Raw genomic sequence first — 26,061 nt, forward strand, 5'->3', positions numbered from 1 at the left:
TGTTTGGTTTCCATGGTAGCACGTCTCTTTAGTAGCGCACACAACTGAAAGTCTGAGAGGGTGTTCAGCATGGGCAGGAAGATAGTCACAGAAAACAGAACAAGAATGGATAACTCTACCCTCTGCTCACTCCTTTCCACTTACAACTACAATAAGCATGTTAATGTTTAATCTAACAGCTCCGTCGATCCACTAGCACCCCCCCTCTACCCCCTACCTGCGGTGGTTTTGAAATGCTCCCGATTTCTGAGGTCTCAAGGTTGGCAAGTATGCTGCCGCCGCCAATTCGACATGTTGAATCGGGAGGCCGTCGGCCAAAGAAATCACTCTGATTGGCTGTTCAGCTTAGCGAATGAGTGCATGAAACGGAAGTGAGGGACCCAAACAAACTATTAAGAAGGCAAATCTGAGATTTCATTTAACTCCAGCTCTCGACACAGGTTCGGGAAAGCCCCATGAGCTTCTCGTTGTAGAGTGAAAATGGAACGCACACGCTATCTGTTGTTTGTTTATATCACGCAGTCTGTTCTTCTTCTCTCGGTTATCACGCAGTCTGTCTTCCGGTTGTTGCCTCTTTTGAATGACGAATACACACTACCGCCGCCTGCTGGTAAGGAGAGTTATTGCCACTCATGCATGCGCAGTTCGTACGTGCAACTTGGCCGTCGGCTGAAGTCTTTGCGGTGTGTTCCAGTGCGAAACATGGCCAAGACGCAGGAGACGTGAGCGTCGGGACGTGTTCTTTGGTGTTCTTTGGTGTTCTTTGGTGTTTTTTGGTGTCAGTTTGGGGTGTAAGAGGCTTTAGATCGACACTAGAGAAAAATAGCCCGGACCTTTTCAGTGAATAATGCTCCTCTGGTTGAGTCTTTACCTTGCCATGAATGCATGGAAGTGTACGTTTCTCTACTGGTAACAACCTTTAACATCTTGTCATTATGTGTGCCCCTACAGGCTCAACAGGAAAACGTCATTTGGGTGAATGTGCGACAGTCCTGGCAAAATAAGAGCCTGTCAAAATGAATGCAGCTGTGTCCTGTGTGTAGGTGTTTGTTTGTGTATCTGTGTATGTGCGGAGGCAGGCACAAGTCACAACAACAAATGGCAGAGCCTACAAAAATAATAAATATTTTGTAGGTAAAAAGAAGACTTTAGGGTACACTTTCTGTATTCGGCAACTACACGATGTGCACTTCAGATTTGTGATCAATTTTGTTTGGTTGGCTTTTTCAACAAACGAAACTAAAACACTTTTTCTCTAAACATGTTTTTTCATGTCTTCAAGATTTTTGTTATTGCAAAAATACGTAGATGCTGTATTTATCGATTAGAAACTTGTAGTAATCTGGACTGCAAAATGACAAAAATGTTGGCATTTTATTTTTGCATATTTCCGTTCGCACCATTGTTGTATGTTGTTTACAGGAAAAAGGCAATAAGAAGGACAGAATCTGAGAATACAGCCATCATGCTCTCCCCTCTCTGTGACCCGTATGACTCATTCATTTCAAACATCATCCCGATCCTGATGCCTGTCTTCCCTGCGAATGTGTGGGCCTGTAAACCTTATTGAGATGGCATACTGTGATTCGAGGCAAGCTTGGAAAAAGTCTCCTGTCACATGCTACGATGTTTAAAGCCATGCAGAGTTGCAGAAGTTTATTCTTTTTGTAAAACAACTTGGATTACAATGCGCTGAGAGGTCAAGGCATTTTTGGCAAAAAACGCTAATAATATACTGCCAACCCCAGCTTTCATATCCTTTCAACAATGATTCCTAAATTGCTAAAAATGTCAATATTCTACCCACAGACCTCACTGCAACAATGCTTTTCTGACACCATAAATCCATCATATCATCAGCAAACCATTATAAAATAAATATTGGAATGTTTTTACACATGTTAATGAGGAAGAAGACGCTTCAAACCCCAATAAGAAGTAGCCAAACCCACACACATGCACGACATGGCTACATCATTATTAATAAAAATGGCCAGGTTACAGTCCATTGACACAGAAATACTAATCATAGGCTAATGTTCATATCGTACGCTTTCTGGGTGTGTGTATATGTGTGTGTGTATGGCACAATAATGACTAGCCACAAGTCTTATTTATGAAGGCATTAGCTGAATTTGCACATATGCATGTGTGTATAAATGCGTGCTCTGGGCAGTGTGTGGGTGGATCTCTTGGCCTCCTGACCTGTAGTAGAAGTGGGTCATTTCCATCTTGCCTATCTTCTCTCTGTGAATGTGCAATTCTAATCGCCCACTGCATCCCAGAGAGGATCTAGCACTGCCTCCAAGTTGATTTACATTTAATTCCATGTTTATATTCTCATATGTTAATGCCAGAAGGCAAAGGCATTCACCCCACTGACACTATTAAGATGGAATAATGACATTAATTGAGTAAATAGCAGGGGTCGGCGGGTCACTTCAGTTTAAATAATGCTTGTATAATGCAATATTGGATTTTGTCAGCCTTTGAGAATAAGCTAGAAGAGAGCTTTTGCACCAATGGACTGTATATGCCAAATATATGCATGAATCATGTGTACAACAAATTAGATGCATGTACAATAAAATATATATTTTATAGTAGTGTATATTTAAGCAGGTTTATATTATCTGTCCATCTGCTAAAACAATTTATTTAGATTTTCCTTTAACTGCTTCAAGGGTGTAGCATGGGCCAAGGAAGAAGCTATTATAATTTGGAGCGGATACGAATCATGGGTCGGACACAAGAGCTAAGTTTAATTTGTGTTTACATTGGGGGATAGGGCATTGTCCTAATTTGTCCAGGGGAAGCACCCATAATGCTCCATTTTTAAAAACAAATCTATGAATAAATCGGCAGAAGAAAAGTAAGTTTAGTTTTTTAACTGTGAGCTTTAAAAACTGACTTAAGGTTTGATAGAGTTGCATTATGTTGCGTTTAAGCCCATTTTAGTAAATATTACTATTGCTGGTGTAGGCAGTCCACAACAAAACCGCTCCACTACTTCTGTTCGTTTTATCAATTTAAAACATGAAAAAAACTGCAAAGATACAACACATCCAAATACCAATCACCTTGAATTCTGCGATGGCGAGTGCAAGTGGAAGTGTGATGCATATTGTGGTGGAGAATTGCGATGAGAGTTGTGGTTACAATGTAAATGTATGATTGCTGTCAACAAAAAATATTGCCTCCCACAGAACCCTTACATTTGGCTCCTACGATGACTATAGGGTGAAGTTTAATTATGATGTTATCAGGATGTGTTCAATCATTGTGTTGAGTATTTTTTTAGGTGAGAATATTGAATAAATATAATTGCTTTGAAGGAAATGTTCTACAGGAATATAAAATCTTATTTTTGCAATGTAGAAACAGCAAGTGGCAAAATTCAAATACATCTGAAATGTGTTCACAATAATCATGGCCCTCTGTAGAAGCATGCTTTATTTCCTTTCGCTGCACTTAAGTGGCTTTCCCTTTCCTTTCTTTTCTCTTTTGTCTGAGTTCAACATTACCTGTCAAATGTCAGTGGCTTGTTAGTTTGTGCTTTGCACACGGCACTTAGAGCTGCTGCCCTTAAATGGGTATATTGGGGAATTACCCTATGCTAATTGAAAATAGACTGGCAATCCAATTTAAGATCAAACCAAGTTCATTAACATACTTAGTGGGCCAGAAGCGATTTGATGCACGTTTCAAGTAGGATTTTCTTATTTTCCTAACATTTCTGTGTTTATATAATGTCACCTCTATATGGGAAACATCTCAAATGTACCTGCTGTACTCGTTACTGTTCGAGATTAGATTTTTGATAACAACTATAAAGACTGTTGTCGGAGTAATGCCAGTATTTGTGTTCATTGCCCAGCAGCAAACTATGGGTCGAAAAATAAAGACCATGCAGAAGTGAATATATATGTATATATATATTTAAATATATATATATATATATATAAATGTACAGGTGTGTATGTATGTATATTATATACATATATACTGGCAACTTCTAATTGTGGGAAAAACTCAAACGTTCCCAGTAGAGAGGTCCCATAGAACATTTTGCGAAACACAATAGCCAGCATGTGTAGTTCTGGGGGGGGGGCTGTCCCGTTTTGGATAGTCTGCTGTGGTTTCGTTCCATTTCAAAGTGCTGTTTGACGCTCGGCGTAACCTTGGCGCACTGCCACTCCAACATCCAATCCCAGAGCTTGAAGATGAATCACGGGGTTTGTCAAGCAAAGGGACTGTAGTCCCAAACGATAGCTGAGGATTATGGGTAGTGTAGTGTCTTTGGCCATCCTAAACTCCGAAATGTTTTTCGGATTTCATATCGCATTAAGACCATATCCCAACGTGCATTGCGGCTAAAACATCCAATCACCGAGCTTAAACCATAGCTGAGGATCTTGGGTGATCAGTTAGGGTTAGGGTTGTATCGCAATGATGCTCGAAATGTCCCTTATAGGCCTACGTCTTTTTCCGGTTATTTTATTTTGAAATTCAGTTCCTGACGGACGCCAAAAAAGCCAGAGATTATAGAATTAAACAAATAAATAAAAACAAGGATAATTGTGTGTTATTGTTGAGTAAATAACAGTGTGTTATTTAGAAAAGAATAACAAATTAGTAGGAAAAAAAGATTTAAAAAATACAGATTTCAGTATTCTGAGGCTCTGAGGCCCATTTATTTTCCTCACAGATGGCAACAGAAGGTCAGACATTATACGATTTAAAATAAAAACAATAATCGTGGCTTGATATTGAGTAAGAACATGTTTTTATGAACCACACAGCTTCCGGTCTTCCAAGACCGGACCGGACAAAAAGACGTGTTGCAGGCACAAAACACACTACCAATAGAAATACATTGCTTTTAAAATCGTTCTGTGTGACACGGAAAAAGGGGAAAATCGTGACAATTTAAATCACGACAAGCAGCAGTGTGACAGGAAGACAATTAAGGGAGCGACAGATTGATCAGTCAAAGCACTAGCAGAGGATCTTTTTTTTAAACAGTGAGGGTAGTACACTTTCGCACAGAGATGACGTGTTTTTTTTACAGAAGGATTGATATACAGATGAATCGTGGCACGTGTTTCCAAGAGTGGATTAGGTCATTAGTTTGAATTAGAAAGACAAATAGGCACAATGAAACAGATCTGGAAAGAGAGGGATGAGCTCTATTTGCACCAGATTTATCTAGAGACCTAAGAGCTTAACCTTTATCCTGACAGGATGAACAATGAAGACACCCCAAGCCAGGACAATGACAGCATTAGTTACTGGAACTAACACTTAGAATAAGCATTGTTTATGGCTTTTAATAATGACTGTCCTCTCAAAACACCTTCTCAAATGCTTCAGCTACTGTTACGAGAGTTTATATAGTGTTGCCACAGCAGTGTTTGGCTGTAAACATGATGAACATTACCTGCAGTGCTACTGTTGTGTTATTAACAATATAACTTCAGCTAGTAAGGACGTGTCACCTGAAGAGGCTGGTGCTCAGTTTCTTTATTGCAGTTGCTTTTTTTTTCCATGTACAGTATGCATGGACACGTGGAAGAAAAAAAAAAGCAACTGATTGAATAACCAAAAGATTTTTAAACTGATGTTGACACTCCATATTATGGCAATTGAGCTGTAGATTCTTATTTTACATGTTCCTCTTTTATTGTGAAAATCCCAAGCCACTTCCTGTGCCTTAACCAAGAAGACATTTAATTCTGCTTGAGGACAAACATCTACAAAAGACAATGGTCACAGTATTTGGAAGCTGAGACATATGACATCACCATGCCACACTAAGGTGTAATCAAGCCATATGAATGAATATAATTAATAACTATATTAAGTATCATAATTAACATTTATTTTGATAATTATTCATTCTTCCTTCGTTGTTCCCCATCCCTGCGTTGATGTGGGGAACAAATTCTCTGATTATTCTGGAACCACATGAATGCAGCAAAATTGCCTTTGATCGCAATGTTTGGAAAGTGAACAATGTGTGTATCTGCCGCGTGATGGCTGAAGGTGATTTATCTTTCTGTTAACACACCATTTCAATTGTTCTATCAGCAATATTCATTGATGTATTCATTTGTCTTTTGGACTTGCCTGATAACCTTTTTGCAGTGTTGTGTCAATGTTGGTACTTTTTTTGCTGTCAGAAAATGTTATCCGAGTCATTTTTGGAACGGCGCTAATGGTGTTTTAGAAGGCCCTGACAAATGACCTATTTTTGTGTTTCAGCATGAGCTTGTGCGATAAACTGAGTCAGTGTTTCAGTCAAATCTGCTGACTTTTTCCTTTGATCCCTCTCTGAACGGGCCTCCATGCCGAGCAGCTAGATGAGCCTCCTGAATTTCACAGCAAAACTGCTGTCAAAGCTCTCATTAATTATTTCCACCGCAGCCTTCATCATTCTCGACCACAGACTGTATATCTGAAGCCACAAGAGGAGCGAGGGGGGTAGAAGAAAAATAAGGAATCCTTCAAAACAAAAAAGATTATCTCAGACTACAGAGAACCTCAAGAGGCTGCTATTATCAAATGACCTCTGTATGTGGTGAAATATGTATGATGAATGCTGTTAGATGGGGAAACAAGAGAGGAAAGAGAGGAGGAATTGATTTGTTTAACGATATATTTCTGCCTCATATAGTGTCAAACTTTTAGTGCCAATGAACGCTACACAAATCTTATGAGTACCCTCCAATATATGGCTGCATCGGTCTTTTTCGACTTTCTCAGTCCCTATACCAATATCTAAGCTTTGGGTGTTGGACAATATCGAGTACCAATTTGGATACTGGTGTTTAATGAATGAGCTGTATGCCTTACTGTGTGGTAGACACTGGGATGGTTCTCTTTCATGTGTAAGGTACCATTGGTTTGACTTAATGATAGCTTAACTAACTTTGTGAAACAAAATGTAACAAATATTTTGTTTGTCGATTGACAGAGGAATATTGCCAACTACTTTGATATATTGTTAAAGATGATATATGCATTCATGCAAAATGTCAGAAAAAGCTGTTTTTAAATGCTCAATTGTGGAGTTGTCGTACTTTTGAACACTTATTCCATTAAATAATATGCATATTGAATGCATATGGAAATTATAGTTAGTTTCGAGCCTTAAATCATAATAATACAACTAATAATACATTTTATTTATCAAGCCCTTTTACAAGTTCTCAAAGACTCTGACAAAGATAAAGTTAGAAAAAGAAAATAAATTGAGCTCACAACATTTAAAAAGGATAGATAAATACAATTGATGCATATACAATTACTGAATTGTTATTTATCTTTAACATAATAAGTTGTTAAGCAGCATCAAGGTTAAATATCTTGAACAGTTATTCAAATCTAAAAGTAAAACATTCTTAATGCAGTGAAACTATTGAACTGAACGTATAATTCTAGAATCTAATAATAATAATAAATTGTATTTGCAAAGCACCTTTCATTGCTAAAAGGAATCCCAAAGTGCTAATGCATCCAGTATTTAAACATGTAACTGAATGTAATAGATCAGCCCTATTGTCACAGATTTGATCCTAATATCCAAAATTGGCATGTACTCCAATAATAACTTTTGAATTAAGAAATTGAAAATGAAATACAAGCTGCTCCTGACTCTCATCTGTACTCTGAAATGTCAGCTGTGCCACCTACTCCCACTGCAGCCTCGGAGCTCTGCAGTGAGATGACAGAGCTGAGTTTGTGCTGTGGTTATCTGTGAGCCTGTAGTCTGGAGCCTCTTTATCAAACATGTGCCTGAGAGTGAGCGGCTCCTGTGAATGCTGCACATGTAGCACCGCACTGCCCTGAACGCTCCGTGCCAGACATCTAGTTCATATGTCAAAACCTGCTGCTAATCAGCACTTCTGGATTTGTTATAGCCTACCGTTGATGGATACTGCTTTTGCAATACAAGTGTGCAAATTCAAAGGAGCAGAGAGGCAGATTGCATATGGGTCAGACAGAGGCCATGTTGGTGGCTTTTTAAACTGCACGCTCACAACTATAACTCAAGGTTGGAGGCAGTGGAACGACTAGGAATTGCTATTGATTTATCGACTGTCCATTTAGAGAGGAGTATCAGCCTACAGCTGAGCCGAGGAGCAGCTCTTATCAAGTGGAAACTCGTGAAATATGGTTGTTCAAAGTACAGACGGTTGTTATCACCTTCACCTAGCCCTTAGTTCTTCAAACATGTCGAGTCCAGGTCATGACCCACTATCCTGCATAGTGTAATAGGGACCCTTATGATGAGGGGATTATCATAAGGCCGTGTGTGGGAGAGAAACTCCCTCTGGATGGAACACACAGATTTTAGCCTTTGCAGACCATTTACATGTAGGCCTGTCGCGATAAGCAATTAATTGACTTATCGTACGATAAATAAAAATGAACTCGATAACTTTTCTGACCTCGATAAATTGCCGTTTACATGCGTGTTTGTTTACATAAGAATGTGACCAGCATTTTAGCCAGGCGCGCTGTGGCTGCCGGCCAGGCGTGCTGTGAGGGGCGGGGCTCACACACAGCCATGTCAGGACACTCCGCGTGCAGCAGTGTAGCAGCCAAATGAATAATATAGAGACAAGCAGGAGACAACTTACTCGAGGGGAATTTGAAGTTAAATGGAATTGGTTGCAAAACCTAACTCCATCTCCGGTGTGGGAATATTTTGGATTTAAGCCAAATCAACGAGGCAAACCTACGGGCTTGAATGAGCCGGGCGGTGTGTCGCATTTGTTTAAAAAAGGTAGCAACAAAAGCTAGCAATACGACCAACCTTAAACTTCACCTGAAACACACAACCACCCCATTCCGTTTACCCAGCTGGGAGCAAACATGGCAGCTGGAGATGGAGAGCCCCCACCTTCCCGACAGTTTGCAATGAAAGATGCATTTGCCCGACAATGCAAACATGTTGGTGTTCCTAGCTCGAAATCTTTGAAATACAGATTTGGATATGATATGATATTTATTTATTTATATATATTTATTTATTGATAGCTGGATAGAGTCTATTTAATTGATTGTTTTGGTTGTGGGTGATTTCAATTATTTTTTTATAATTTAATGTATTTGTTTTATTTATTATATATAATTTATATATTTGAATATTATTTCACATTTCATTTGCCATGTTGAATGTTCAATAAAAAGTTCTGTTTGAAAGGATGTACTTGAATTATTATTATATATTATCATTATGTCAGTGGTCTAAAATGGTCTCACAACGGTGCCGACAATATGATCGTTTATCGCAATAATTTCCGGTAAAATGTATCGTCCAACTAAATTAATTATCGTGACAGGCCTATTTACATGCACAAAAACCTAGATAACACACCAATGGGAAAACCCAAAAAGCATTATAGGGCCTCTTTAACACACATTAGTAGCACATGTCTCATTAGCTAATCTAATCCTTATCCTAGTTTCAATTAATATCTTTATCCTTTCCTAAACCTGATCTTGATTCGGATACTCTTTGTATAAATACAAATTCTGAAAATTAGACGATTTTTTATCTTGTTAAAGTCATTTACGCGGCCAAATCAGATAAAGATCCCACTTTAGCAACAACATGAAATCCTTTTCTGCAACCTTTATTAGTGGTACATGATTCATACATGCATCCCCTGCAGCTAGAATTACCACGAGTCCCTGACAGCTTTACATAAATACGCTACCAGGCCTAGATGTATCCTCTCCTCCACATGTGTCTTTGTTCTTCCCCTCATTATGCCACAGTTTGACGATCTCCCAAGATATGTCCATGTTAAACTAAATAGCCTCGGCCTCATTCAGCAGGAGAATACGGCGTAACATGAAGGCCTTTCCTCCATCTTAACACTTTCATCTGAAATGTAATTAGCGCAGCAGCAAGCAGTTTAGCGCTCCGCCCCGCTCTCAGCCCCAACCAAGGTAACTGTAGGCAGGCCCTAATCCTCAGAGCCTAATGGGATTATCTCCGGAGGGAAGGGAACCCATGTCACACGCACAAATACATTCACAATCCCAAACTCTCCTCCTCCTCCGCCTCGCTATCCATCTCTCCTTCTCTCTCTAAGCGCCATTCCACTATGTGTCTAATAGGATTAGACCAAAATGTTCCATTTCTTAAAAAATCCCATCTGGTCCACTCAGTGTCATCATGATGATGATGATGATGATGATAAAATGGAAATAATGAGCTTTGAATCATGACTTATTCAGTGAAGTACAGGGATTATCTATGGGAAAGACCTCAGTCTAAATTGGGTCTGATTAGCATTTTGTTTCAATAGAGTGTTTGCCAATCATCAGAATCTTGTCTGAAATATGTTTGATGACAAGAACAACATGAAGGAAAACACAGACACAGTCAAACGATTTGTTCCCCCGGAAAAGATTTTCACTAGTTGAAAATAATGGCACTCAGAAATCTTACAAGCCATTCGGTTGGTCATATCTGCTGTAAAAAACTATCTTAGCTCACCTAGTTTCAGGCATGTGTGAGGACTCTAAGCAAAACATTTAATTTCAATGAAATAAATGGGAACATTGATCTTTTGCTGTAACATTTTTTCCCATTCCTTTATTAAACTTTTTGTGTAGTGGCTAACCTCGGCCAGTTGATTACGCCGTCATATCGGAGGTCTCTCTTTGATTATGGAAAATGCTAACTGTGCTAGTCGCCTATCTCACTGCTTTACTCCTAATTTACACTGATATACTGTACAAAACTACATTATAGTCAAAATATGAATATAAAAAAATATATATATATACGTTAAATGAAAAAAGACTATTAATTAAATAAAAATATATATACAAAATAAAACATTATCTTTTGTTATTTATCATTCTAATGTCTTCACTTGATGAGTGAATGACGAGAGAGTATACAGTATCTATATATATATATATAAAACGATATATAGGTTGATTATCCAATGAAACATTAGGATCATCTCCTTTAAATGTGAACAAAAATGTAACACGAGAAGAGAGAAGAGTTAATACAACATTACATATCAGTGATTTTCCTGTGGGATTAATGCTAGAGGCATAAAGTGAATTATCTAACAGATAAATGTTACCGATTACTTTTTGTACTCAAATTGCAAAAATGCAACTTCCAATATAGCGTCTTTTTTTAGGACGTTCAAAAGATGGATTGAAGAAGTTGTAATAAAGATTAAAACCATCCATTTGATGCCCCAACACTTTTTACGATTTGCTGGAACCCTGACAAGAGAGAAGCTGAAGATCTAACAACAAACTGCGATGAGAACAACTGCAGAAGGCACAACAGAAACTTTCTGAGGCGTGTCAAGAACTTTGGTATGAGCACAAACACTTTGGTGAACTTTTGTGGCTGTTACTTGGAGAGTGTTCTGACAGGCTGGATTACATTCGTCGTTGACACTGAACCAGGACTTTATCACATAATAAAAAAGCCTTAACCTGTGTCTATCTTTAAAAAGTGCTTAAGGCAGCACTTTTTAACAAAATATGACGAAATGTAATTACACTGACCGGCTACTCTTAAATCCAATTCATTTGTCAAAATGTCTTTATAATGTGTCTCTGTCAATAATATCTTCTTAATACCGATTTTAAACCAATGTTTACAATGACTTTTTAAAAACGGACATTAATTCGTTCAGGTTAGTAGTAACAAAAGTGCATGCTCTCACGTCATCAGCATTCAAGTGCTCTCCAGAAAGTAGCATGATACAAGAGGATTTGAATTCAGGCCGGCGGGAACTTTGTGTAAAATGCTGTGTGTAAAATGCAAATCCACAAATGTAGAATTAATATCAACGAATGCCTTTTAAATCTAAAATAATCAAAAACTGGATCACAAATCCCCGATTGTGAGTTGTAAAGTGTTAGAAAGATATCCACACATGCTTTTCATATACTTTAGAGTAAAAAATGTATAAAAAATGTGACAAAGATATACTTTTTTTTGGCATTGTGGTGTCCTTGTCCACACACACACACACACACACACACACACACACACACACACACACACACACACACACACACACACACACACACACACACACACACACACACACACACACACACACACACACACACAACACACACACACACACACACACACACACACACACCACACACACACACACACACACACACACACAACACACACACACACACACACACACACACACACACACACACACACACACACACACCACACACACACACACCCACACACACACACACACACACACACACACACACACACACACACAGTACAGAGCCATTCCAAGTCTCTGATTCCATCAGGGGGACGCCGCTGAGTGAAAGCCAGGCGAGGAGACCCCGAGGTGGGTGCAGCTCTGCCAACAGCTGGGTCCTCTCCAGCACCCCCCAGTCTTATTCATGGGGGCCCATCGGCTCTCATCACTCACTCACCGGCCAGACTCCCCCGCAAACAAGCGATACACATGTACACACACACACACACACACACATCCACGCGCTCACACACACACGTTGACTAATCAAGGACATCAGACAAAGTGAAACTTGATCCGCTGAAACAAGTTAATCAGATTTGCTTCTATTGGTTGCATGCTCCGGATTTGTGCGTGTGTGCATGTGTGTGTTTGTGTGTGTGTACCTAATCCAGGTCATGAGCTCCACAGTGTCTGGATCATAAAACTCCCTCAGCTCGGATAACTCCTCCATCAGCTTAGGCCAGAACTAGAGAGAAACAAACAAGACAAGAGATGGAAAAGCCACAGTTAGCATCCATTAAAGGTGGGGTAGGTAAGTTTGAGAAACCGGCTCGAGATACACTTTTTGTTATATTCCATGGAATGCTCTTAACATCCCGATAGCAATGAATATCTGAAGTGCTTTGACAAAAAATCCATTAAAAAATGGTACTGTAAAAAGCACGACCAATCATTTTAGCCGGCCCGGCTAAAATGATTGGATGGCCTACCTGCCTGTCAGACTTCCATCTGTGCACAAACTTATCTCGTGCCCTCATTGGTCATGTGCGCGTTCGTGTGTGTTGGAGGAGGGGCTCTGTAAGGAAGTGGCAGATTTTCTCCGGTTGTGTATTTTCAAATTCTAGCGATCTCGAGCCGGTTTCTCAAACTTACCAACCCTACCTTTAAGGCCGTAAAAAAACACTACTAAAATACATTTGAATAATGTAAAGAATATAACAGCCATTTGGACTCTTACCACTGAGAAATAAATAATAGGAAAGCAATAATTTCAGGTTATCAATTGCTCATTTTCATTTTCTTCCTCAATTTATTTTTCTACTTTGCTCGTATGGTTTTTTACCCGGTAATAACACCAACTACACAGTGATGAACATGAACCAGCGAGTAAATGGCATACCTTGTAATACAGGCAAGCGATCACCAGCAGCGGGACTGCATATCTGACAAGCCTTAACTGCAAAATGAGAGAGAAAACGGCTGTAATGAAATTAAAGAATGTAATGGGGGAAGTGAGAGTCAGACAGAGATATAGCTCAAAATGAAGACCAGCGCAGAGGGAGATAACACAGAGATAACCGACACACACAGCAGCACTGCTCACAAGATTCCATTTCTTATCTGATCTAACGCTGCACTGATGTTGGGACCACACTGACACCTAGTGGCCTCCCTGCTATTGTTATCACCAGAGAAATGCAGGAAGAAGAGTAAAGGTAAGGGTTGGGAGGGTTACAATTACCCGTTACCTGTAAAAAGAAAAGTAATAGGTGTGTGAACGCATAAAAGTAATACAAAATAAAATAAATATCAATGAGATGTTTTTTACTTAAGTGTATTGTGTAAGAGAACAGAGCAATGTGACCTTAGAAAAGAGGACACAGATATTTAAGATCTCTCTGCTCAGAGATGTTATTGATAAGAAAAGCTGTCTTTCATGAAGCATATTCAGGCAGCAGCCTATACACCAACACTGAAACACATGAGCACAGACTACAGTTTAAAAAGCAGAAATAAAATCTGATCCTTTTACTGTTTTTCAGTAACAATGTAATCCTGATACTCATACCTATTTTAGTTTTGATGTAACAGTAATCTGACAGTAGACCAGCTCACATTACTCAGCTTGGTTTACTTGAATGCTCTTGCTGGTATGATCATACACATTAAACGGTTAAGTCAGACTTTTCTATTATTTTAGACAAAACATTTAAATGTGGAGATATTTATTGTATTTTGCAGCATTGCCTAAAAATATGGAGATACTATTTATAAGCAATAAATATATATGTATTGCTATATGTATTTTAAAAGTTAAAATCAGTTAATTACATTATATTTGTGTTTGTCTCGTGTATGAGCATTTTGACCCAAACCAAAGAGCTTAAAGAGGCTTTGAGTTCCTTAGAGCTGACTGCTCTGACATACACACAAGCAATTGATCCTTTGCTAATAGAAACATATCGATTAGTGCAGCTTCTCCAGCAAACGTGTGTAATGAAAGATCTTAAGTCCAGACTGATATCAGGTTTTTCATATCAAAAAAGGAAAATAAACAAACACGTGTTCAGAGCTGATAGTGAGCAGTACTTTAAATCTCGTACCAGAACTTTACTGTTGCACCTGAGGGTGCTGAGCAGCAGCGTCCACAGCTCCTTCCCACACACACCGTAGGCTGCCACCGCACACATATGGCCCGTCCATATGTACTTCATCCTGGGGAGAGAGTGGGAGACAGACAATATCCACATGTTGGCTGTTAGAACATTTGTATTAAATGTCTAAACTGGTTAAGTTTCCACTTTTGAACAGTTCACTTCTGTTTTTAAAGTAGTAAAGGCATGTGATTCTGTGGGTTTTATTCTCCATTATAAGGCAGGCTGTCGCTCGGGGGATAAATACACGTCGTATACCAATCAGAGGGTCAGTGCTCCGGCCCCCAGCCCCTGCAGTTAACATGTTGTTAGAAATACTTATCTCCAACTTGCTTCTTTAGGTGTAGAATATTGAAGTGTATGAAGTCATATAATGTTATTTTGCTTTTAGGAGATAGGAGGAGATATTCTGCTCATTTTCAGGTTCATATTAGTATTTAGTGTCTCTACTGTGACATGTTTACATGCCTCAATGTTTAAAACGGTCTTTATTTTTCTCATACTGCCTGTGCTGTCGCTATGTTTAGGAAGTAAACGTGGATGCGTTTCAGGCAGGGTGGGGGGTTGTGTGTACAGTATGTGTGTGTGGGAGAGAAACTCCCTCTGGAGGGAACACAGGGATTTTAGCCTATGCAGACCACTCTTTAAGATGTTCTCCCAAGCCTTTAAAGAAAATCAAATCCAAACAGACAGATTGTCTAAATGTAGCCACACTTGGTCAAATGGTTCCAATGTGTTTCTGAAACACAGCATCTGATCCACTGCACATGAAATACAGTTCTAAACAAATGAGCAAAAGATGAAACGCAGGAGAGTGAACAGCCGGGTGAAGACTGAGAGTAAGAGAAGACAGGTACAGAGATGGAGCCACGAGAGAGGAGGGAGAGGGAAATACATCTCAGTACTTCTTTAATGCAAAGGAGCTGCCTGACTGACACAAATGGCTCGCTGCCGTTTTGGCCTTTCAATCTTCATCAGCATTTTAGAGAAAGCGCTGAAATCAAATCTGTCACTAACCGCGGTACCTGGCTGCTGCTGTATTAAAAGCTTTTAGACTCCTCTCCCTTTGTGTGAATTCAATCAGCACTTTATTTCCTGACTAAGCGGAATGCATTGTAGGAACTATATATATATGTATATTGAACGTACAGAACATCTCTAAATCCTGCCCACTATATAAACTGGGATTAGGGTGAGAACACAATATGAAACATTAACATGCACAGAGGAACCTCAGCCAGCTGCTGGCTACACAACCTAATTCAAATGAAGCTACTTAAGTGAACCTTGGTAAGCTTGCTTCTCCATGTTGCTGTGAATACAACAGATACTGGCTTTTCTTCCGCATGCATGTACTTAGCTCGTTTTTTATTATATGGGGAAAGAAGTGAGGATTCCAATTGTAATCTATTATGTTCTTGACCTATAAGAGCCTAATGTTAAACGATTATACTTTTATACTAATTAATTGTGGATGTAAAGATTGGCAGACTGTGATTGCTGCTTAGATTGGGCTCAACCCGAGAAATGTACTGATGATGCTCGAAGGAGTGACACTTTAGAAGTACATATTAAAAGGGGGGGTCCGGGTCCTTACAATAATTACAAAGAGGTGCTACCCAGGGAGAGCGCAGGGTGGTGAACATAGACTGTATATATAAAGGTGGTGAAGCACTTTCTCCTAGAGGCCAAGTGGTGGTACTACACTCCTGTGTCAGTCATAATTTGGACACAAAATTACTTTTGACTTAAATGAAGAAAGAGAGGTTGTTAATTTGCAGATATTTGTATTCACAGTTTGTACTAGTTTAAATCATCGGGTCTGTTTTGGAGAGGAGGAGATATCTGTGGATAGCTCTGCTCCCAGTAATAACCACTTTAATGTCAGATTCTTAGGTCATCAGGAAAACAAGCTGAGTATACATTAGTGGTTAGCAGTTGTATCCTAACCTATCAACTTCAACAATCAACCACTAAGATTTACACTTTTACTTCACTACAGCAAGGGGAAGATTACTCTTTTAAATTAACAGAAACATGGACATTATTAAAGAAAGTGTTTAAAGAAACACAAACTAATATCTGTTCAAGAGAACACAGTGCAGTCTCTCTTTGTAATGCTCAGTGTGTAATGCTCAGTGTAAGTGGAACATGGAGGCAGCTGTAGCAGAGGTCGAGGCCGGTCAGTCGATATTGCCTGGCTGTCATAGTCCTGGTGTGACCAATAAGAGAAAATGTGTCAAGCAGCAGCATGTCCCAGCAGCTGTAACAGCCGCCAGCTCAGAGAGCTGAGACATTCTGGGAATTAAGAAGGAGTGGCTGGATATGAAAGTGGACGGCAAGAATTATGTTTCTGTTGGATGGTAAAGCTTTGGTGCCAGCATTGGAGACAGCTCTGCCCCCTCAGCCGGAGCCTGGCATCTAATGGAGCCTCAGCGGCGCTGCTGTTCCACAGAGGGAGCCTGCCGATGCATGACGCCGCAAGTTGAACCAGAGCAATAGAGCACAGTGTTTGTGGGTGCCAAAAAGAGAGAAATACAACATAAAACGGGCTAATGGGGTCCATTGTGGAAAGACAGACAGGCAATGCCATGTGTCATTTTATTTTCTGCATCTTAATATAACCAAATATTTAACATTTACCCACTAAATGTGACTGCACCTATAGCAAAGATTCATAACAAATCCAGAGAATTTCATCATTTCATTAAAGGCACTAGTAAATGTAATTTGGTCGCCTGAAATGATGTTGTTTGTTTTCGAAGATTACACCCCGGCTCGTTTAACTATATATTGTAACCGAATTAAGGATTTATAGACATCAGACTTGTAGATATTAAGTAAGAAACAAGCTGATCTAACTTAAGTGGCAGCCGAACAGCAGTGGAGAACACTGTTGTTTAATGCAAAACTGCTGTAATCAGGGGTTTACCCGTTTAATGACAGGGTCCGTTTCTTTCTGAACAGGAGGAGGCCTTTGTGGATAAATCAGCCTCTTTGGTTATGATTGAACCCCCTAATAATGACAGGGTGCGCAATTCAATAAATAGAGAATATATTTTGATTACATTTAACTGCATCTTTCAATATTGCACACTGTGTCTATATTGACAAATGATCTCATCAGGGTGCTTTAAGTACAGTTCAGGTTGTGTGACCATAGTCCAGTGTTTGCTAAAGTTGTCCCCGAAACAGACATAGTGTGATCACTGCAGACTCTACAAGCTTTGGATTTTTCCTCATGCAGACGTTTTGTGCATGGAACCGTGGTAAGCAGTCAGAGGGAGGTCTCTGTTTCTAGCTTTTCAAAAACACAAAAGCAACATTGTGTGACATTGTGTTTAGTAAATTATAATCTCCTCTGTGTGTGCTTGAGTTTGTACACATGTGATATTTCTTCTGGATATGTCACAAATGGACCAATCAGCTTTAAAAACATTGCTGTATGCTCAAGGATAATTGGTGGTGCTTGTTTCGATTTACGTTTTGATACAAATATTTTATTGATTGTTTTTCACCCTCAATAAATGCTGACTCATCACTCCTCTTATCCAGCCTGTTGGAGCCTCTGTTCCAGTTTGGGCCATTTTAGACGATGTGTGCGGCTAACAGCTAACAGATACCTGAACTGAAGCTAAATTAGCAGTTAGCTTCCAAAGTTTTCTCCTTTATAATGCCACTATGACGAGCAACTATAGATAATAACATAGTAGAGACGCAACATTCTGATTGGAATGTGTTGTTCCAACTGTGTCCTCTCTCCCTGTTCCTGCAGTGAGTGGTGTGGTGTCACTCTCTGAGAGACTCAGGGTGTTGCATGTGATGGTGTAGATGGCTGATCAAGGCTCAAGTGGCTCACTCAGACGCTCTGTGAAAAGCATGTAAGAGGCACTTTCCAGGATTCCAGCATGTGGTCACAAGTGTGCGCAATCAAGAATCTAAGCTGTGAAGAGGAAAGTACATTTCAAGAGTCTCCGCCCTAGGGAAAAAACCAAAGTGCCTACATGGGAAAGTGTGTTGATTCACATAATTGTGTGTACATGATCCTCTAATTAACATGACGTGGGCTCACCTCAATAGTGCTGAAAGCCAGGAGGCCATTAGAACAGTGTGTGCAACAGGTTGTAGGCCACATCTGGATCGAAGAGCCCCCCCGCTCGCCCCTCCACAGCTCCCTTCCTCTCCTCGCCGCACTCCTTTAAACTCTGCTAAAAAAAGACGACATTGATACTTAAAACATTTGGGTAGAAACCCCAACCAGGAAATATCCAAGAGGCCGACGCAAGTGGACATTTTTTAAAGACACGTCTTTTTAGATGAGCTTTTTATGAGCGACACACCACTTTTAAATGGTCTTTTAATCTCTATATTTATTGACTTATTTTATAGGTTTTTACTTATTATTATTATATTATATAGTATAATGTATTATGTTCATTACTTGTTTATTTTACAGTTTAGCGACATTCCTTTTTAAGTTGGTATTTTAACCTTTATTATTCTTAGTATTTATTATTCTTATTACATTTTTTATTGTTTTATTTATTTATTTAATTTATAGGTTTTTATATTTTATTTTATTTATTCATTTTGTCTTATGTCTTCCTTTATTTTATTTTATTGTATTTTATTTGTATTATCATACCTTTAACCTCCTTGCGTCCCTTACACTGTTATATCATGTTGCTATGCTGCATGTTTGCAAAAAGGTGTTACCGTGTGACCTGGAGTGAGTTAATTTGTGACGTGTGCCATGTTGTTAAAGCACTTTGAGCTGCACCTGGTGTCTGAAAAGTGCTTTACGTGTAAAGATATATATTATTATTATTATTATTATAACAGCCAGGCGCTTGAGAATAGAAGCAGCAAGGCAGGTGGGTGGAAGTGATATTATTCACATTATTCAGATTCAGTAGCGGTTTATTCAGATTTCATTCACTGTGTGCTTCACAAGCAGACCACACAGTGATGCACACCCCCCCGGCCGGTGGGTGCCTGCATGGAGGCCGCCTCAGACAAAACAGAGGAAGGACTGAGGGCAATTATATCACTCCCATGATTTGGCCTCCTGCGCCGTATCAGACGGACACTGGCTTCCATTTGAATGCAAATCCAATCTGGCCGCTCCTTCTACGTGAGGTGGGGTAAACCGGATGAAATTAATTCCAGAATTGGCAAATAGCCCTTTGTTCTATGAGGTTATATTCCAGCCCTCCAATAGCAGAGGGCGAGTTGATATGCTAATGCCATTATTTTAATGCAGCCCCCTCACCTTGCACCACAGGCAAATGAAGCTTTGAAAGGCAGCTGGTGGAATATTCTGCTCTCCAGAAGCAACAACAGCATTACTGAAGCTGCAGCGACGTGTGGCGGAGACAGACCACCACTGTGACTGAGGACTGCCTCCCTCAGGGCTGAGGACTCTCCAATCATTTACATTTACCCAATATGTAACCAACTTGCCCAGAAAGGACCCCTTAATGTGTTCATTGTCACAAAGTTTGAATATTACATTCTGAGTAGTGATGATGCAAGGTGCTTACCTGAGCTACAACAGGTAAGAGTCATTTATAATATAGATTATATCAAAAAAATATTATACAAGGATGAGATATTATCACAAACATGATTTTCAATTTTTGCAGGATTGATTCTGAAAGCAACGTCTACATTTGCCACACCTTTCTACATTGCTGCTGAGGCAAGTGTCAACCAGGTGAAACAAAGACGCGAGGATGACACGACGCCATTTAAACGCTAAGGAATGACTCCTAAACCTGGATATGAGTAAGCAATTGTACCGTCATACAGTTCCTTCTGTTCCTTCAGATGACTAAAAAGGACATTTTGAACAGAACAAGACTAAATAGGTAATAACAAAGATGAAAAAATGATAAGAGAAAACATTTTGCCTAAAATGAAAGACTAAAGTTGAATATAGCGTTAGGAATGTTGTCGACTATAACTAGATTAAAACTATAAGGATGAAAATGTATATAATGTGACAAAGACTAATATGAATTTCTGTCTAAAGACTACAACTAAGACTACATTAAAATAAATTCCAAAATGAACACTGGTTTTAACTAAGAACAGTGTAGCTACACTTTGCATTAACACAATTATTCATGTTTTATAGACTAAAGATAAAACACACCAAAAACCACACAAAATAGACACGAACACAAAGAAAGACATTTAAAAAAAAAAGGATGAGCAGCGGGAAAATTACCAATTGTGAGAACTTATTCTGTAATATTTGTTGCCCCTATAGTTATAACATTTAACCATTCCTCTTTCATGTATGATGCTATTGGAGATAATTTCCTTTCATACTTATCAATGACAAAATGGTGACTCTTTCAACAAAGTGTGTTAAGTTGAATGAATTTAAACAAATTCAAAGTTGTGTTTTCTCCATCTGGTGAAGGTAAGTCCAATGTTGATGTGATGAATAGAGAGCAGACCTCCAATTACGGCCTGGTAATGTTCCAGTAAACTGCTGCTATAGGTTAACAATGTACTGTCGTTGTTCCTTTTACCCTGAAGGCTTTGCTATATAAGAGAGTACATCAAAAAGTACGCAAACAAATCACAACATTTTGTTGAGTGTTCCCGCACACACCCATAAGGCGCGTTCACACCGCAGTACTTTTCCCACTTTAGTTCCGATATAGTTCCGAAATGTCGCGTTCACACTAAAAAATCCGGAACTAAAATTAGCTCATGAGAACCTTTTTCCCCCCTTTTCCGTCCCTGCTAGAGAGCAGGGACTTTCGTGGGAGAAAAAGGTTCCTATGTCTGATTGGCTGGGCGGAATGAAAACCACGCCCCGTAAAACTCCCAAAAAGTTTTGTGAAGCAGCCATTTTATTATCCTCGCATTAGCATTATTAGCATTAGCATTAGCCCAGCGCACAAACGCAGAGAGACTAACTTATGGCAACACAAAAGAAAACATGGGAGCAGTGGAGATGAGGAGGTGTCGGCGTTCTGGCGATTTACTCTGGGAGTCCCAGCAGCTTCTACTGAAGCCAGTCCCCAACTCCGGGGACTTCCGGCCGGGGACTTCGGGTGGCAGTGTACGCCGTGAAGTTGTTTGCGGCCTGCCAGTAAACCCAAAGCAGAAGAAGAAGAAGTGACGTCAGCGGCTTCATTTGCCTAATCCTCCCCCAGGGACTGATTCCGGTGTGAACGTGATCTGTACTTAGTTCATGAGAACTAAAGAGTTCTCATGAACCTTTGTGGGAAAAGTACTGCGGTTTGAAAGCGCCTATACACTTCAGACTCTACAGCTCATTAGCTTTTAGTCTATGTTAAGAGAGAAGAAGACAGAAGGACAGATGGAGGAGATCACTCAACTGCCACTTGATTCAATAATGAAATCATTCATTAATATCAATAAAATGGAAGTAAGAGTAAGATAAAATTACCATGACACAAACCATCTACAGCTCAAAGCATTAGTTAGTAACAGATGTGAAAACGACCCACTTAAATGAACAAAAGTCGCACACAGAAGTTACCTCTCCGAAAGTGTCTTTAGTCTATTTGCCAGCTCATAGAGTCCTATTGTGAACCAGAAAATGAGTACCCCAAAGTTTTATGTTAGAAATGTATAGTACGGGCACCCAGCACATAGAAACGGCCGTATGCCAACTTGCATATGTTGGGCAAATTGCAATATTAACATAAATTGCATTAATTAGCATTATTGGCCAATTTGGGCAATTTTGGAGTAGTTTTGGGGGTTATTGAGGATGCTGAATACATTTCTAAAATATTAACTGTAAAAATAAAAAGCTGTAAAGAGTTGGGTTGTTAGTTCTAAGTCCTGCCAATAGAGTTGTGCAGGAATGAATCCCAAAACACGAAAATGAGTCAGCATTTTTCCACTTCCAGTTGTATTGAACGCATTTTAGGGTAAAAAAAACTCCTGAAAGGAGTTTCAAAAGTAGTTGTACACCCCCCCTCCAAGTGCCCTCCGGCTATACCTGAGGTTGTGCAGAGCAGCCACTGCCAGCATGCCGCTGAGCAGCAGCAGGGTGAGGATGTATGGGTACAGCAGCAGGGTGCCAGCCAGGCGCTCCAGAGTGTCGAAGGGCAGCAGGCCGAACGCCTCCTCACACAGGTACAGACTGGCATCAAAGTCCCTGAGAATGGGAAAGACGGACACATGATTAAAACGGGGGGGGGGGGGTGAACTTTGCAGACCATTCACATGCACAAAAACCTTTAGAACACATTACAGGAAAGGGAAAAACGCCAAAAAAGCTTAGCAGGGACTCTTTAAACAAAACATTTGTTATTTAAATGTCCTACTTTTCTTCTATATATAATGCTAAAGTAAATATCTTTAGGTTTTGAACTGACAAGACAAGACATTAATGACATGGACTTGGACTTTAAGGATGGACATTTTTCATATTATACAGACAAAAGGATACACATATGAATCTAGAAGCAGATTAAAGAAGCAGATGAATCAATAATCAAAATAATCAGAGTTGCAGCCCCAGGTATCACATGAAACAACTAATTCTGTGCAACTGATCGGAAAAAAATTGCAATTATAGAGCAAATGTTCCCATAATGAACTGGATCTATTATCTTCATATGCCATCAACGTGTGTTATTTCCCGTGCTTCTGGAGAACAGGTGTGCAGATAAGTTATTGAGGTGGGAATAGGGATAAGAAAATAAGATAGGAGTACAACAAATGAATCAGCGAGTGAGAGAAGCAGGCAGAGGCAGAGGAGAAAGCCTCCTGAATAATTGAAGGTCCGGTTGTGTGGCGTTGGGATGAGAGCCGTGTTATCTGCCACCCAGGAGCAGCAACCCGCACTGCACACACACTATCTGATCGATGGGAGGCCTGATGGCGTTACCCCGACATCTATTATTCACACACACTAACACTCTAGGTGCTACAATCCTGGTGCTTAGTGAATAATACAGTCACCTTAGATCAAGTCAAGAGGTGTATGGGTGCAGACTGCGTGTGTGTGTGCTTCTGAAATATGGATTTATCAGAATAAAGTGTGACTGTGTTAGAGAGGAGAAGCATGGGAATGTTCTGGTGTGTGTGTTTAGGCATCTACGAGTGTGTGTTCATACCTCGTTGGCCCCAAGGCAAACTTTGACTTGATGAATTTAAAGATGTGTTCGTCTGATCTGAGCTGAAGTGCTTTCTGTAAACACACATAAACACACAGATATGGTCATCCTGTCAGGGCTACAGATCAACACGCTGAGATGTACAAATAAGTTAAATAAACCATGCCGAGATCAAGCTTACGAGTTGGAGATACATGAGGAGAGGAGGGCTGCAGGAGTGGGAGAGTGTAGTGGGGGGGTGGAGCAATATTAAGACAGCACATGGAGGAGCAGAGGAACGGGAGAGGAGGGGTGTGAGAGGATGGAAGCCCTGGGAGGCAAGTCACCTATTTCCTAATCTGATTTAAATCGTTTTCATTTCATTATGATAATTACATTATATTTCATTAAATATCCAAAGCGACGTACGATAAGTGCATTCAACCAAGAAGATACACATTTAAAAAAAGCAAGAATCCTGCAAATACATTACCTTCCATTACACCAAATGATTGTAATAGGTGAAGGGGATCATTTAATTTTTCCAAGTTTCTTGTTGTAATACTCTTTTAGGCCACAAGAGGCTGAGCACACCACTCTTTCGTGTTTTAAAAATCTTTTCTGACTTTCCTCCCAGGGCTTCTGTAAAAGAAAAGCTGTGAGGAGCACCTTGGCCAGGTAGTTGATGGTGACGGTGAGGAGGAGGACCATGGCGCTGTGGAGGAGCAGTCTGCCCAGACGGACGAGAGGACTTCCTGTCTTCAGACCAGACTGCAGGAGCAGACAGCAACAAAACATACTTTTACACTCAATGCAGCTGACAGACACATCTATACACACACACATCCTGTGTTAGAAACCACCATGTCTCAATTTATATTCATATTAAATGTGGACACTGTCTGCCATGGCTGACATATTATTATCCGATGAAGTACACATTTCCTTTGCAGTTTATAATTGTTATTACTGACTGCTACTTAACTGTGTTAGACTGTTACACCACAGATCATCTCTGTTATGTGCCTTAACACTTTTCTACAAGTAATTCAAGTAATAACCAGCTGCTGAATATGTTCACTTACTTTCTGCACTGTCCCTTTGCTGTAACTATGTACATTTCTCATTGTGGGATGAATAAAGGATTTCTGATTCGGAAAAAATAAAATAATAAGCTGTTTATACATTTCAACCCAGAGGTGGGACATAGTAATAACATGCAGGACAAAAGTGAGTCTCAAATCTTGGCTATAAAGTTCAAGCAATCAAATGTGTCACATGGAATAGTACGAGTAACAATTCCAGTGAAATACAATCCACAAAAGAAAAAGACAATACACCAGTTCATATGCAACTTTAACAAATGATTATTTAAAAGCAAACTGATGAGGTGTTTTTGTTGCAGCAACTAGAGTTGGGTTTGAAAGCTTTATTTCAATTGAATCTATTTTTGAATCCCTTAATTTCAGCTTTCAACATTTGTAACAAAGGTTTAATTAATAAAACTCAATGATTTCCTGTTTTTGTTGTTCTCTTATTCTATGGTCCTGATTCAGAGTTGATCATATAAATAATGTAGGGATTCAAACAAGTGCAATTCATAAGGCAGCCGTGTTGGTGTAGAACTACAGACAGACATATTCCCTAGTGAGCCATTTCACAGAGTGATGCTTCTTTGATCTGACAGATGATGTTTGGCTGGATACACCAGCTTGAAAACTAACCAGACATCAGCCAAAAACTCACCCATACACAACCTCTAAAAGAATGGCTTATACTTATTTTCAAGATCATTTTCTTTTCATATCTTTGATAATTAACATTTCTCCAGCTGTCTTATTTCCACTTTCACCCTGTCAAATGAAATGGTTTTGTAATTGTTACTGTGATAAGATCTGATTTAACTAAATTACATTTATACCTGACAGGGAAATGTGTCTCCAGAATTTGTATTATCTTTTTCAAAATCAGACTTCATCACGGGCTTCTTCACGCCATGCGGCTTAATCTTCCATCTGTGTTTGTCTGGCTGCATATTTCCCTGTGTGACTTTGATACACTTACCAGTTTTTAATTCACAGATTTAGAACTTTATTCTCTGAACCATCACACACACACACTAACCTGGCAGTGTCTGATGAAGAGTGCGGCTACGATGAAGCTCAGCACCAGTGATCCCAGGATCATGGAGTTACAGAACTGGAGGAGCCACACACTCAGCAGACTGCTCACTTGGACCAGGTACAGAGTGGTTACCTAGAGAACACACACACACACATTGCTGTGAATAAA

The 26,061-nt window shown here is 39.6% G+C and overlaps 1 protein-coding gene across 1 annotated transcript in view; it reads right to left on the reverse strand.

Annotated features, from left to right (window-relative positions):
- The window catches only part of LOC117472064 (probable C-mannosyltransferase DPY19L3), a 74,222-nt gene that overhangs the window by 19,460 nt on the left and 28,701 nt on the right, over window positions 1-26,061 (reverse strand). Inside the window, 9 exon segments of the mRNA XM_034117221.1 lie at window positions 12,683-12,765; window positions 13,420-13,476; window positions 14,624-14,738; window positions 18,751-18,776; window positions 18,778-18,867; window positions 22,640-22,826; window positions 23,791-23,864; window positions 24,439-24,540; window positions 25,894-26,025. Of these exon segments, the coding sequence (XP_033973112.1) occupies window positions 12,683-12,765; window positions 13,420-13,476; window positions 14,624-14,738; window positions 18,751-18,776; window positions 18,778-18,867; window positions 22,640-22,826; window positions 23,791-23,864; window positions 24,439-24,540; window positions 25,894-26,025 (866 nt within the window).

The sequence above is a fragment of the Trematomus bernacchii genome, unplaced genomic scaffold (genome assembly GCF_902827165.1).
Source record: "Trematomus bernacchii unplaced genomic scaffold, fTreBer1.1, whole genome shotgun sequence".
Classification (NCBI taxonomy): Eukaryota; Metazoa; Chordata; class Actinopteri; order Perciformes; family Nototheniidae; genus Trematomus; species Trematomus bernacchii.